This window comes from Melanostigma gelatinosum (genome assembly GCF_949748355.1).
Source record: "Melanostigma gelatinosum genome assembly, chromosome: 17".
Classification (NCBI taxonomy): domain Eukaryota; kingdom Metazoa; phylum Chordata; class Actinopteri; order Perciformes; family Zoarcidae; genus Melanostigma; species Melanostigma gelatinosum.
This window is the reverse complement of record NC_136650.1, coordinates 23,734,149-23,749,839: the sequence shown is the minus strand read 5'-3', so window position 1 is coordinate 23,749,839 and position 15,691 is coordinate 23,734,149. Positions and strand designations below refer to the sequence as shown.

At 42.0% G+C, this 15,691-nt stretch overlaps 2 protein-coding genes across 3 annotated transcripts in view; both read left to right on the top strand.

Moving 5' to 3' along the window:
- Positions 1-5,087, top strand: part of bop1 (BOP1 ribosomal biogenesis factor) — a 9,102-nt gene extending 4,015 nt beyond the window's left edge. For both annotated transcript variants that reach the window (XM_079287890.1, XM_079287889.1), the window contains exons 9-15: positions 34-103; positions 3,067-3,199; positions 3,393-3,576; positions 3,648-3,939; positions 4,098-4,182; positions 4,532-4,639; positions 4,734-5,087. In XM_079287890.1, the coding sequence (XP_079144016.1) occupies positions 34-103; positions 3,067-3,199; positions 3,393-3,576; positions 3,648-3,939; positions 4,098-4,182; positions 4,532-4,639; positions 4,734-4,887 (1,026 nt within the window). In that variant the 3' untranslated portion in view covers positions 4,888-5,087. The remainder of the gene's footprint in view (positions 1-33; positions 104-3,066; positions 3,200-3,392; positions 3,577-3,647; positions 3,940-4,097; positions 4,183-4,531; positions 4,640-4,733) is intronic.
- Positions 5,088-5,935: 848 nt separating this feature from the next.
- ntaq1 (N-terminal glutamine amidase 1) lies at positions 5,936-15,239 on the top strand (the record flags this gene model as incomplete). The annotated part of the gene is made up of 6 exons (XM_079288371.1): positions 5,936-5,994; positions 6,390-6,489; positions 13,450-13,500; positions 13,683-13,828; positions 14,716-14,840; positions 14,928-15,239. The coding sequence occupies 6 exons, from the start codon at positions 5,936-5,938 to the stop codon at positions 15,080-15,082; spliced, it is 636 nt and encodes a 211-aa protein (XP_079144497.1). The 3' UTR covers positions 15,083-15,239.
- Between the last annotated feature and the right edge of the window lie 452 nt (positions 15,240-15,691).

Sequence of the window (15,691 nt, the reverse complement as noted above, 5' to 3'; positions counted from 1 at the left end):
CGGTGAATGCTCACAAACATACTCTGTGTTCAGGTGTATCGGGGTCACAGTGGTCTGGTTCGCTCCATCAGTGTGTCTCCATCAGGACAATGGCTCGCCTCAGGTAACAGTGTGTGTGTGAGTACAGTGTGTGTGTGTGTGAGTACAGTGTGTGTGTGTGTGAGTACAGTGTGTGTGTGTGTGTACAGTGTGTGTGTGTGTGAGTACAGTGTGTGTGTGTGTGAGTACAGTGTGTGTGTGTACAGTGTGTGTGTGTGTGTGTACAGTGTGTGTGTGTGTGAGTACAGTGTGTGTGTGTGTGAGTACAGTGTGTGTGTGTACAGTGTGTGTGTGTGTGTGTGTACAGTGTGTGTGTGTGTACAGTGTGTGTGTGTGTGTGTGTGTACAGTGTGTGTGTGTGTACAGTGTGTGTGTGTGTGTGTGTACAGTGTGTGTGTGTGTGAGTACAGTGTGTGTGTGTGTGAGTACAGTGTGTGTGTGTACAGTGTGTGTGTGTGTGAGTACAGTGTGTGTGTGTGTGAGTACAGTGTGTGTGTGTGTGAGTACAGTGTGTGTGTGTACAGTGTGTGTGTGTGTGTACAGTGTGTGTGTGTGTGTACAGTGTGTGTGTGTGTGTACAGTGTGTGTGTGTGTGTACAGTGTGTGTGTGTGTGTGTGTGTACAGTGTGTGTGTGTACAGTGTGTGTGTGTGTGTGTGTACAGTGTGTGTGTGTGTGTGAGTACAGTGTGTGTGTGTGTGTGTGAGTACAGTGTGTGTGTACAGTGTGTGTGTGTGTGTGTGTGTACAGTGTGTGTGTGTACTGTGTGTGTGTGTGTGTGTACAGTGTGTGTGTGTGTGAGTACAGTGTGTGTGTGTGAGTACAGTGTGTGTGTGTGTGTGTGAGTACAGTGTGTGTGTGTGTGAGTACAGTGTGTGTGTGAGTACAGTGTGTGTGTGAGTACAGTGTGTGTGTGTGTGAGTACAGTGTGTGTGTGTGTGAGTACAGTGTGTGTGTGTGTGAGTACAGTGTGTGTGTGAGTACAGTGTGTGTGTGAGTACAGTGTGTGTGTGTGTGAGTACAGTGTGTGTGTGTGTGTGAGTACAGTGTGTGTGTGTGTGTGAGTACAGTGTGTGTGTGAGTACAGTGTGTGTGTGTGTGTGTGTGTGTGTGTGTGTGTGTGTGTGTGAGTACAGTGTGTGTGTGTGTGTGTGTGTGTTAGGGCTGCACGATTATGGCCAAAATCATAATCGTGATTATTTTGATCAATATTGCGATCACGATTATTTCACGATTGTTCATTCATTTTAGGGACAACATCTTTTTATTGCACTGTCACGTTTAAATGAACAAGAACACTGCTTCCACTTCCATGTTGTGCTACATTCAGGCTAATGTTGACCTTCCGGTTTCCAGACGACCCTCTTAACCCGGTGCGCCACGGTCGCATAAATATGTGTTGCTCACAGTATTTATTGGACACGTCTTTGGCCAAATGAAATGCGATTGCATGCGTTATGTCAGCGTGTCTTTGGGAGGTGGATGGATACGCTGTGGCGCTGTGCAGGGTCACTGTTATGGTTTCTGGGTTGACGTTGGACATGGACGGAGGTTCAGTGAGGTGACGTGAGCTTTGGCCTTAATGCGTTCATCCTACTGTGGTTTGTGGTGATTTTTCAGGTGGTTGAACAAGTTGGTTGTATTGCTATGCGGCGCAGACACAACTCGAACGCACTCTGTCATATGAGTTGTTCTTGGTTAACATCACCCGAAATTGTTAGTTACAGCAGCAAAGATATAGTTCAGCAACGAAGTACCAGAATAAAAATATTAAGTATGAAAAATGCACAATATATAAACAATAACATAACATAGTAGAACATATTAAATAGAAGTACAGTATATGCAGTGAAATAGAATTGTGTTAAATTAACGAACTGTAAACTAAACGGCAGTGTAGCGGTGTGTATTTATGTGGAGGATGATCTGTTCAGAGGTGATATGTTATAAAGTCTAACAGCAGAATGTTCTCCTGGATCCGTCCTGTGACAGCGGAGCTGCATCAGTCTGTCCCTGCAGGAGGTGGTGCAGAGGGTGGTCCTGGTTATCTAACATGGATCCTAGTTTCTTCAGTGTCCTCTCCACCACCTCTTCCAGATTGTCTTGTTTGCAGCCGATGATGGAGCCGGCCTTCTTAACTCGTTTGTTCAGTCTGTTGGTGTCTCCGGCTCCAATGCTGCTCCCCCAGCAGACTACAGGAGTCCAGTGCACTGACCACAACAGACTGTAGAACATCTCCAGCATCCTGCTGCACACGTTGAAGGATTGAAGTTTCCTCAAGAAGAAGAGTTCCCTGTGGGGCTCCAGTATCACTGACCACCGTATCAGCTATATATAAGTATAGCTCGTTGGCCTCTCCGGGGAGCCCCCTGGTTGTCTCCTTGAAGCCGGTGATCTGCTTCATCCCGTCCACACCTCCTTCACATTGTTCTGCTGGAGTTTGGCCCCCAGCTTCCTCCTGTAGGAGTCCTTGCACTCCCTGAGCACTGGCAGTGGCACTGTATGCATCCTTAGCATTAGCAGACAGAAGGTCCAGGGTTTTATTGTTCCTTGTGGGGCAGTCAACATACTGGTGGAAAGTTGGCAGGGCTTTATCCAGAGTGGTGTGATTAAAGTCTCCAGTAATTGCCAAAAATGCACCAGGGTGTTGACTCAGCAGTCCAGACACAGTGGAGTGGATGGTGTCCACTGCTGCCTCAGCGTTTGTATTTCCTCCTCTTCGCTTATCGGCTCACTCAGCTGATCACGGGAGTAAACAATGCTCATTGTGTGTGGCTCTCCGTTACAAAGACGGAGAAAAGTAACAGAAAGTTGAGAAAAAGTTACGGTCCATTGTCTGACCGTGACTTAAACCAAACGTTAAGGAAAAAACAAAAAGAAGAGGAAAGGGTGGGAAGAAAGACACAAAATGAAAACACACAGGGAGCTGCTGGCACGGCGACATCTTGCCCTGTACAAGTACAGTGTGTGTATAGAACTACGTTGTGTGTACTAGTACATAAGTACTCTGTGTTGTGTGTACTTCCAGGTAGTGATGACGGCTCCGTGAGGTTCTGGGAGGTTTGTTCGTCTCGCTGTATGAAGACGGTCCAGGTGGGCGGAGCTGTGAAGAGCATCGCCTGGAACCCAAACGCGTCTGTCTGTCTGCTGGCTGTCGCCCAGTAAGGATTTTTCTGTCTGTCCCGTGTGTCGCTCTCTCCCGGCGTTCTTTCTCTCTCTTGTGTCTTTCTTTCCTGTGTGTGTGTCTCTCTGTCCTGTCTGTTCATGTTCCCAAAGTACATTTAAATATTATAGTTATAAGTTATATAATTCAAACGTTCTCGCTGATGACCAGTCTCTCTCTCTGTGATTCAGGGACTCGGTGGTGTTGATCCTGTCTCCCCTTCTGGCAGAAAGACAGGTTGTCTTGTCAACAGAGCGACTACTCTCGGTTCAGAGGGAGACGGAGTCCACTGAGGAGGTGGGGCCTGTGAAATGGAGCGATGTGGAAGGGGAGGAGCTTAGCCAAGGGATCCGCCTCAAAATACAACACCCCAAAGTGAGAAACCCACCTGTTGTATTGATTACAGATACACGATCAATAACTAACCGAACGTATCGTCCACTCAGGCTGTCCACCAGGTGACGTGGCACGCTAAAGGAGACTACCTGGCGTCGGTAATGCCCGATCACTCCAGCCACCTGCAGGTGTTCATCCACCAGGTGAGCCGGAGGCGGAGTCAGAACCCCTTCAGGAAGAACAAAGGTCTGGTTCAGTGCGTATCCTTCCACCCTGTCAGGCCTTACTTCTTCGTGGGGACGCAGCGCTCAGTTCGGATCTACAACCTGGTGAAACAGGAAATGACCAAAAAACTACAGGCCAACTCCAAGTGGATCTCCAGCATGGCCGTCCACCCCGGGGGTAACCAGATTCACCAAAACACCAGATTCACCAAAAACCAGATCCGAAACACCAGATTCACGAGTCATTCAAATATCAAATTATTCTTTGAAACAATAATCAGCTGACATCACTACTAAGGGGTGGAGCTTCTGTCTAATTTGTGGGTGTGTCTACAGGTGATCACGTGATCTGTGGGAGTTACGACTGCAGGCTGAGCTGGTTTGACCTCGACCTCTCAACCAAACCTTACAAGATGTTACGGTACGTACCTGTCAATCAGCTGGTGAAGGAATCCTTACTGGCCACATTTGGTGCTATAGATTTATACCTTTGGTACGGGTTCGCACTGCTCGTCAATGTAACGTCTGGTCCAGGCAGCCAATCACAACAAACGAGAGGCGGGCTTTACTACCACTGACTTCCTGTCTGATGCCGGTAGACGTAAAGTGAAACCAAAGGTTTATGTCAATAATTTTTCTGTCCTCATTCAACAGCCAAAACTCGATGTCTGCATTGAATCATTTTTTATCCATTGTTTTGATTTGATCGCCTGTTGCAACACATGTTCCAGACTGTGGTGTTGATGGTATTGATCATTTCCTGTCTGCAGACACCATAAGAAAGCCGTGAGGGGCGTGGCCTATCATCGACTTTACCCGCTGTTTGCCTCGGCGTCCGACGACGGATCTGTCATCGTCTGTCACGGGACGGTTTACAGGTAATACACAGTAATCGACAATAATACACAGTAATAGACACTAATATACACAGTAATACACACAGTAATATACACTGACCTTGCACCCCCCCAGTGACCTGCTACAGAACCCATTGATCGTCCCGGTGAAGGTTCTCCGAGGTCATGTGATCACTCATGACCTCGGCGTCCTGGATGTGACCTTTCATCCCACTCAACCCTGGATCTTCTCCTCTGGAGCCGATGCCACAATTCGCCTCTTCACCTAGCAACCTGTCCACCGATCGACCGACCGACAACCCGACCGACCGAATGAACCAACTAACACTGACTTTACTACAGAGATCTTTGACCTCATGCCTTTAATTTTAATAAACCTGTTTTTTGTTTTTGTTTCATCAGCAGTTGTGTGTTGCCATGGTGATTCTGCTACTAGTCAGTTAATAAATATTCACTTTTTAGTTTCATGTTTCTTCTTGTGGTTTGTTTCATTTAAGAGTTAAGCAAATGTGTTTTACTAACTAATCAGAAGTGTAAAAGTGTTAAAATCTATTAATACTGATATCAACTTATCCTCAGCATAGTATTATATATATGAATAAATAATATGAATATATAATATTGTATTATATTAATATGATATAGTCATACTATTGATGAATATTATACAGTAATATATTATTATCTATAATATTCATATATAAAATATATTCATAAATAATATATATTAAACATTTCAGAAACATGTTTACAAATGGTTAAAGCTTAACTTTTTCATTTTAATTCAATATCAAGAAAATAAAGTGATCAGAACTAATTTTTGTTTGTGTTTAATTTAGAAATATCAGGAAATTATAACTAAAAACTCAAATGTGACTACAACTATATAATGTATGTGGATATATACAGGATATATAGATATATATAAATATAAAGTGTATAACTACAAAATCAAACTATTTTAAATTGTAAACATATCATAATAAAGTCCAAGTTAATGATCGACATTTCTTATTGAACATTGATTTTACTTCATCAATGAAACTCTGCCTGCCTTTATTTTGAAGGCTGAAGTTAGATCTCCCGTTTTGGTATTTTCCTTCAGGTCATTCTTCCGGAACCAAAGCATGACGGTCTTTATCTGAACCTGTAGACTGAAGGTCTTTGCCTGAACCGGTAGGCGGACTGAAGGTCTGAGTAAAAGAAAATGAACAGAAGTTTAAACTTTTAGTTTGAAAGGTGTGCAGGCTCAAGATCCACAAGATGTGACGTCACATCCTTTTCCCCCGACGGAACGTTTTCAGTGTGACACACAACATGGAACGTGACGACATCACACCGAGCCGCGAAAACTGCGTTTACACCAGCTGTTACTGGCGAGTCTTCTGTACTACTACCTGTTCTGTAGGAGTACAACATACGTTATGTATTACTACAATATACTAGTACCATACGTTCTGTAGTACTACAACACGTGTTCTGTTGTAGTACAATATACTGTATATTCTGTAGTACTACAACGCATGTTCTGTAGTCGTACGATATATACATTGAACTACAAACTATATTACTGTTTTGTATTCTGTATTACTAAATGGTAAATTGACGTGTACTTGTAGTCCTAATGGTACAAGAAAACACAGTACTCTCAAAGTTCTACCAACCGAAAATCCCAGTTCAACACATTTTCTACCAACTGGTTCTACTCTAGAAAATACCAGTTCAACACATGTTGTATAAACTGGTTTTGTTGTCTGTTCTTGTTCTGCAGTGAAGAAAATGTTTGGAAACTCTGTGAGTTCGTCAGAACCGAGAGAACCGCACTGCTGGAAGAATTGTATGTGGTTTTCATCTCAAATGAGAACCGAATGGTGAGAACACACATTTTACAGAACGTCTGCCGGTTCAGTTTCTCTGAATCACCTGTCTGGTTCTTAAATAATACCTGTCTGGTTTTTAAAGAACACCTGTCTGGTTTGAAAAGAACAGCTGTATGGTTCTTAAGAACACTGCCCCTATTTTTAGGCCTCTGCTCGACAATTGCATACCCATACTAAAGAGAGTGTATTTCTGCAACTACAAGGTCTATTTTAATTATTTTTTTTGATTGTATAATACAGGTAACACTTGTGAGATGTGCTGATATCTGTAAAATTGTGTATATGTTACTGTTTCCTTCAACAAATACACATATGGCACAACTCAAATTGAAAAAGTTTCAGGTTCGCCAGAAAAAAAGCACTTGTGTCTGAAATAAAGCCTAACAATTTAAACTGGAAAATGCATTTCCTGCTGAAAATGCGTTGGAATGCTGAAAGCTGAAATGAATCTCAAAAACATTGCTGAAAACAGATATCCAATTTTAAAAAAATTGCAAAAAGCTGAATAATCCAAAAAGATTACAAATATGAAGTTATGTCACCCTTCTCCTGAAAGAGCTGAACATTTTGATATTCGAACGGTTTCTGTAGCTTAAAATAATTCCAGCAGTAGTGATATTTGTTGTAGTAGTAGTAGAAGTATTATTCACAGTATAAGTATGAGTAGCATTTGAATAAGTACTAGTTGTAGCAGTAGTGATATTTGTAGTAGCAGTAGTAGTAGAAGTTGTCGTCGAAGTATTTGTAATTAGAAGTAGTAGAAGTAGTAGTATCAGCAGTCGTACTAATAGCTGTAGTAGTATTAGTACTGGTAGTAGCAGGAATAGCAGTATTAGCAGTTGTGGTATCAGTAATAATAGTAGTGGTAGTAATAATATTTATGGTAGCAGTAATAGCAGTAGCAGTAGTAGTAATAGTAGCAACAGCAAAAGTTGTAGTAGTAGTGGTAATACTAGAAATATTAGCAGTAGTAGTAGTTGTCGCAGTATTAGTAAGAGCATTCATTATTTCAACAAAAAAGCCTAATTTTGAGCTTAATGTTTACATACAGTTAATCCATGAGGCTTTTATTTTGAAAGGGTGGGACTGGGTGGGGGAGGGAGGGGAGAGGAGACATAATCATAATGTTTGACACATAAACAGAGGTTATTAAATGACAGGCTCATCACAAGCATTTCAGTTAGGATTCATTCTGTGGGGCTTTTATTTTAAAATGGCGTGTGTGTGTATGTGTGTGTGTGGGGGGGTGGAGGAGGGGGGGAAAGACCTCTAAAGATCCCTAAGACCTGAATGACTATATGAGAGACACACAGAGAGAGAGAGAGAGGCTCTGATATCTCTGGCAAACTTTCTCATTTGGAGATTGTCCGATGTTTTATCTTTTACAGTTTACATGACTGTTGTCCTGCTCTGCCATGTCTTTCCTCGTCTCTCCCTCTTGTGTCGCGGTGTGTGTAAATGTCACTCGAATCAGGAAACTTATCAGAATACTCATGTCTGATTGGCCGAGATGCAACACGTAACAGCTGCAACAAATCATGTGTGTGCGGCTTTTATTTTAAAATGGGGTGGGTGTGTGTGTGTGTGTGTGTGTGTGTGTGTGTGTGTGGGTGGAGGAGGGGGGAAAGACCTCTGAAGATCCCTAAGACCTGAATGACTGTATGAGAGACACAGAGAGAGTGTTAAGAATAAAACTCATGTTGAGGAGAAAACTCAGGTGAACAGACTGAGGTCGAGGCGTTTAGCTCAATTCAAGCAATAAGGTTTATTTGTAACAGAAGTATTATGTCCAGCAGTTAAACGTGCACGGACCTAGAAAAAGTTCACTCTGTAGGAGCGAATGAAAAGCTAAAAGGCGCTTAGACAGAGTGTGCATGCGTGTTAAAGGTTCTTCTGATGGAAGCCTATTGGTTGAATACAAAGTAGGAGGTGGATCTGTTTTTTAGCGTTCAGATGACCTGATGGAGCTCTGGGCAACTTCACCCACACTGGCTCAGTTCCGGGACCGCCTTCTCTGGAACGTCAGTGTGTCTGCATATTGTTAACACTTAAGGTGCCGGAACAAGGGTGCAGTTCTAAGCTATTTCGAAGTCTCTGTGTGAATAGATAAAGAGAACTCTTCTCCTACTCTAAGATGGCAGTTTCTGCCCTAATCTGGTGGTTTAAGCAAGTGTTTCTTTCAGGGCCACTGTATCTGTTTCTATCGTGCGAACAGGCGACGGAATGCCCTGCTTGCAGTTTTTGACCTACTTACAGTGACCTCACAACTCCGCAATATAAGCTTACAAGTATAGCTCATATTATTTAACATTGAATGAATATATTTTTATTTACAAGAGAGAGTGAGAGGAGTGTATGTGCGCGTGTGTCTGTGAGTCTGTGTGTTTATCAACATCACTAATTGGCTCAATCGCGAACACCTGTGTGCCTGAAGCCATTTGAAAATATTCTCCATAGAGATCCCATTGAAAATAAAAAGCTTAATAATTCAAAAAGTTTAAAGGTTAGAAATATGAAAAGTCATAGCACCCCTCTGGTGAAAGAGCTGAACATTTTGATAGTTGAATGGTTTCTGTAGCTTAAAAAATGAAGGAGGAGAAGAGGGGCACGGAAGAAATAGAAGTTGAATAAAGATTTGAAGAACAATAGTTGGAATGCTTAACAGCATTCCAACAATAAAGAAACAGGATAACAATAGTTGGAATGCTTAACAGCATTCCAACAATGACATAGCCACAGTCATAGCACAACAGGTTTTACAGTCTCTAAAACTGATTTGACTTCGATTGAGTGAAGCAGGCCAGCATGAACCAAGCAAAGGCATGCTAAATTATCATTTTTGGAAGCATTTGGTTGCATTGCTGTATTCAAACTTTATAAAGTATATAACTAAATATTAACTATATATTCACTTTTCTTATCACTAAGAGTGTTCAATAATCCTAATAAAGCAGCTTGACACAATTTGGAATAATTTTGAGCAGTTATGAATGTCATATCTGTCAATCATAAAAATATATGAATCATAATTTGTGTCTGTGTGACTGTAAAATGGACTGTGAAATGGGCTGTGCCTGCTCGATTTTCACAAAAAAACAAATTTTTCGATGTGGGATAGTCCAACGGGAGCCATGCGGGGGTGTTTGACAATCTCCTTGTCTGTTTACTGACTAAAAATCGGAAAATGCTGGGCAAACCTTCCTCCCAACATGGATTGGTCCAGCTCACAGTTTCGCCTGCCATTTCCTCATTCAGTGAGCTAGCGTATTGTTATCACTCACAGACACACATCACAACATGGGGCACACAACTGCACCAAAATCCGCTGGAAAAGATCCGTTTTTCGTCCATAAAATCATCAAAACGTAAGTTTTTTTACCCAATATTTTTTGTCGTGACCAGTGGCTGACATTGGCATGTATCCCCATAACTTTTGAACGGTTTGAAAGAGAGTAATTTCGAAAACGATACGCGAAGCGGGGTCGAAGCACGGTCATCTGGATGTGCTCATCCGCCAAAATCGCTCCGTGCTTTCTCATCAGAGACCAAAACAAAGAGTATCGTACTGCAGTTTTTTGCCCAGAAAAACGTGGTTTTGTGGTAAAACTTGTAGTGTTCTTCTAGATATGATCTTAGTTCATGTATAATTGTGTTTTGCAGTGTGTAAAATGGCTCCCGTGGTTTCGCCCAGAATCTGTTTGTTACACAGGTATTTTTTGTTATTATTTTTTTTTTTTTTTATTCGTATCGCAAAAGTGAATTGTACACAAGTACACCACCCCCCCGCCACCCCACTCTAGCCCCCTTTAAAGGGGGCTGTAGTGTTCAAAGAGCACCTGTCTGGTTGTTAAAGAACACCTGTCTGGTTGTTAAAGAACACCTGTCTGGTTGTTAAAGAACACCTCTCTGGTTTTTAAAGAACACCTGTCTGGTTCTAAAAGAACACCTGTCTGGTTGTTAAAGAACACCTGTCTGGTTTTTGTAAGAAATTTGAGCAAAAAACGGTGTGTTTAGTTGATAAAATAAAAGTGTTTAATAATTCATAATTAAGAATTCATAATTAGTCATAATCATAAGTGTATTGGGAATGCATAATTAAGATAAACATAAAGTGTTGTAGGATTAGTAGCTAATAAGACATGAAGCGTCTGCCAAAGTTGCAGAAGTTTAACTTTTATACTGAAGGATTATCATAGAAGGGATTAAACAATAACTGACCGTCATTGAATGTGTTAGGAACTCAGGGAAAGAGAGTCATGGAGACAGGCGTTTACAGAAGTGCATAGAGAAGTTAGCTAATAAAAATTGAGATAGACGGAAGGGGAGGAGTCGCGAACGAATATGTGGGCGGGGATAGAAGTGTTTTTCTGCCTCTTCTAGCGTGTGGTTCCCTGGGACGGCTGTGTCCTGGGACCAGAGGTAGTTTTTTCCAAAGTGGGTTAATATTGTAATATTTCATAGGAGTATGTACTCCAATGTTTAACTGTAATGGTACTTGCATCAGTGGGATTAAATCCTTTTAACTGTAAACCAGTTTTGGTAGCGTTATTATTGCAGCGTGTGAACTGCACGAAGCAGCTGGACACACGTGTGGTCTGGCCTCCTCCACGTTGGGGTGAGTTTCATCCTCAACATTTTTAAAGAACACCTGTCTGGTTTTTAAAGAACACCTTTCTGGTTGTTAAAGAACACCTCTCTGGGTTTTAAAGAACACCTGTCTGGTTCTATTAGAACACCTCTCTGGTTTTTAAAGAACACCTGTCTGGTTTTTAAAGAACACCTGTCTGGTTGTTAAAGAACACCTGTCTGGTTTTTAAAGAACACCTGTCTGATTGTTCAAGAACACCTGTCTGGTTGTTAAAGAACACCTGTCTAGTTTTTAAAGAACACCTCTCTGGTTTTTAAAGAACACCTGTCTGGTTCTAAAAGAACACCTGTCTGGTTTTTAAAGAACACCTGTCTGGTTGTTAAAGAACACCTGTCTGGTTGTTAAAGAACACCTGTCTGGTTGTTAAAGAACACCTCTCTGGTTTTTAAAGAACACCTGTCTGGTTGTTAAAGAACACCTGACTGGTTGTTAAAGAACACCTGTCTGGTTTTTAAAGAACACCTGTCTGGTTTTTAAAGAACACCTGTCTGGTTTTTAAAGAACACCTGTCTGGTTGTTAAAGAACACCTCTCTGGTTTTTTAAAGAACACCTGTCTGGTTCTATTAGAACACCTGTCTGGTTATATTTGAACACCTGTCTGGTTATATTAGAACACCTCTCTGGTTTTTAAAGAACACCTGTCTGGTTGTTAAAGAACACCTCTCTGGTTTTTAAAGAACACCTGTCTGGTTCTAAAAGAACACCTGTCTGGTTGTTAAAGAACACCTGTCTGGTTGTTGAAGAACACCTCTCTGGTTTTTAAAGAACACCTCTCTGGTTTTTAAAGAACACCTGTCTGGTTTTTAAAGAACACCTGTCTGGTTTTTAAAGAACACCTGTCTGGTTTTTAAAGAACACCTGTCTGGTTGTTAAAGAACACCTCTCTGGTTTTTAAAGAACACCTGTCTGGTTGTTAAAGAACACCTGTCTGGTTTTTAAAGAACATCTGTCTGGTTGTTAAAGAACACCTCTCTGGTTTTTTAAAGAACACCTGTCTGGTTCTATTAGAACACCTGTCTGGTTCTATTTGAACACCTGTCTGGTTCTATTAGAACACCTCTCTGGTTTTTAAAGAACACCTGTCTGGTTGTTAAAGAACACCTGTCTGGTTTTTAAAGAACACCTGTCTGGTTGTTAAAGAACACCTCTCTGGTTTTTAAAGAACACCTGTCTGGTTCTAAAAGAACACCTGTCTGGTTGTTAAAGAACACCTGTCTGGTTGTTGAAGAACACCTCTCTGGTTTTTAAAGAACACCTGTCTGGTTTTTAAAGAACACCTGTCTGGTTTTTAAAGAACACCTGTCTGGTTTTTAAAGAACACCTGTCTGGTTTTTAAAGAACACCTCTCTGGTTGTTAAAGAACACCTGTCTGGTTGTTAAAGAACACCTCTCTGGTTTTTAAACAACACCTGTCTGGTTCTAAAAGAACACCTGTCTGGTTGTTGAAGAACACCTCTCTGGTTTTTAAAGAACACCTGTCTGGTTGTTAAAGAACACCTCTCTGGTTTTTAAAGAACCCCTGTCTGGTTCTTTAACAACCTCTCTGGGTTTTAAAGAACACCTGTCTGTTTGTTAAAGAACACCTCTCTGGTTTTTAAACAACACCTGTCTGGTTCTAAAAGAACACCTGTCTGGTTGTTGAAGAACACCTCTCTGGTTTTTAAAGAACACCTGTCTGGTTGTTAAAGAACACCTCTGTGGTTTTTGAAGAACACCTGTCTGGTTCTAAAAGAACACCTGTCTGGTTGTTAAAGAACACCTGTCTGGTTCTAAAAGAACACCTCTCTGGTTGTTAAAGAACACCTGTCTGGTTTTTAAAGAACACCTCTCTGGTTTTTAAAGAACACCTGTCTGGTTCTAAAAGAACACCTGTCTGGTTGTTAAAGAACACCTGTCTGGTTTTTAAAGACCACCTGTCTGGTTTTTAAAGAACACCTGTCTGGTTGTTAAAGAACACCTCTCTGGTTTTTAAAGAACACCTGTCTGGTTGTTAAAGAACACTTCTTTGGTTTTTAAAGAACACCTGTCTGGTTCTAAAATAACACCTGTCTGGTTTTTAAAGAACACCTGTCTGGTTGTTAAAGAACACCTGTCTGGTTGTTAAAGAACACCTCTCTGGTTTTTAAAGAACACCTGTCTGGTTCTAAAAGAACACCTGTCTGGTTCTAAAAGAACACCTGTCTGGTTTTTAAAGAACACCTGTCTGGTTCTAAAAGAACACCTGTCTGGTTTTTAAAGAACACCTGTCTGGTTGTTAAAGAACACCTGTCTGGTTCTAAAGCTGATATTTGTTCTCCATCAGGTTCCTCTTTGGAAGCAGAAGTCTGGACGTGGAGACCGGCCAGTTATCTGGGTCTGTGATGTCACTGTGTGATCGATAATAACTGTGATGTCATAGACAGTTCATTAATAATACACAGGGGTCCGCTAAGTCCCGCTCTGCTGTACTGTGATACTACTGTACTGTAGTAGCGCTGTACAGTAGTAGTATCGCGGAAACGGGTGATGTCATCGTGATGTCATGGTGTGTTTCAGGACTACCACGTTGTGCTGCTGCAGGTCAGACTTCATTCTTCTCTGGTTTATGATCTGGACACTGAGCTGTCGTTTCCCTGCAGCCTGAAGCTGTATTCTGACCAGGCCCTCCGCTCGGACCACAACATCAAACCTGCGTACCACAGGTAACACACACCTGAACACCACAGGTAACACACACCTCAACACCACAGGTAACACACACCTCAACACCACAGGTAACACACCTCAACACCACAGGTAACACACCTCAACACCACAGGTAACACACACCTCAACACCACAGGTAACACACCTCAACACCACAGGTAACACACCTCAACACCACAGGTAACACACACCTCAACACCACAGGTAACACACACCTAAACACCACAGGTAACACACGTAAACACCACAGGTAACACACACCTCTACACCACAGGCAACACACACCTAAACACCACAGGTAACACACCTCAACACCACAGGTAACACACACCTAAACACCACAGGTAACACACCTCAACACCACAGGTAACACACCTCAACACCACAGGTAACACACACCTCAACACCACAGGTAACACACACCTAAACACCACAGGTAACACATGTAAACACCACAGGTAACACACCTCAACACCACAGGTAACACACGTAAACACCACAGGTAACACACCTCAACACCACAGGTAACACACCTCAATACCACAGGTAACACACACCTACACACCACAGGTAACACACGTGAACACCACAGGTAACGCACGTAAACACCACAGGTAACGCACGTAAACACCACAGGTAACACACACCTGAACACCACATGTAACACACACATAAACACCACAGGTAACACATACCTCAACACCACAGATAACACACCTGAGCACCACAGGTAACACACACCTGAACACCACAGGTAACACACACCTGAACTCCACAGGTAACACACACCTAAACACCACAGGTAACACACACCTGAACACCACAGGTAACACACACCTGAACTCCACAGGTAACACTACTACCTTTGTCTCTGTCCCAACAGGAAGTTGCGTGTGGTCCCTGCTGACAGCTTCCTGTTGAACTTTGCGTCGGATCGATCCCACATGAAGGACTCTGAAGGGTCGTGGAGGATGCCCCCCCCACCGTACCCCCCCATACGGACCACAGGTCACATGACGCATCACCTCAGTATGTGGTAATGTTAACCATGAGATGACATCACGATGACATCACTGTGATGCGTTTCCTCCTCAGAGTGTCAGATGAACCTGGATGACTTCATAAGTATGAGCCCTGCTGTCGGCTGGGGGCGGGTCTTCAGTCTGGACGACTTCCTGTTGAGACACTCTTCATCATCATCATCTTCATCATCGTCTTCATCAGCAGCAGCTTCATCTTCATCATCGTAATCTTCATCATCATCATCTTCTTCATCATCGTCTTCATCAGCAGCAGCTTCATCTTCATCATCGTAGTCTTCATCATCATCTTCAGTCTGGACGACTTCCTGCTCCAGCACATGGGGGGGACTCTTCATCATCATCGTCTTCAGCAGCTTCATCTTCATCATCGTAGTCTTCATCTTCATTTCTCAATATTTTCTTCTTCTCATTGTTATTGTACACTGAATTTAAATGTACATATCTATATGTATATGTATGTAATGTTTGTATGTATTCAATGTTTTATTACATAAATGTGTTTTTATACACTTTCTGTGTTTTATATGTCTTTCATGTTTTCTGACCTTTTCTCTCAGATCAGTTTTATTAAATCTACAGGATGAAAAGAGACTTCAGCTAACTAGCTAAGTTAACAAGCTAGGGTAACGGGTTAACTAGCGAAGTGACCTAGTTAGCTAAGTTATCGACATGAAAGAGACAATAGATGATAGATATACTATAACCTCTATTTGTGTTTAGTACTTGTGAAGTTGTTTTCTGAATGGAGCTTTGATCGATCGGTGCTAAGCTAAGCTAACATTGTAGCAGCTCCATCAACACTAAACATAACGTTAT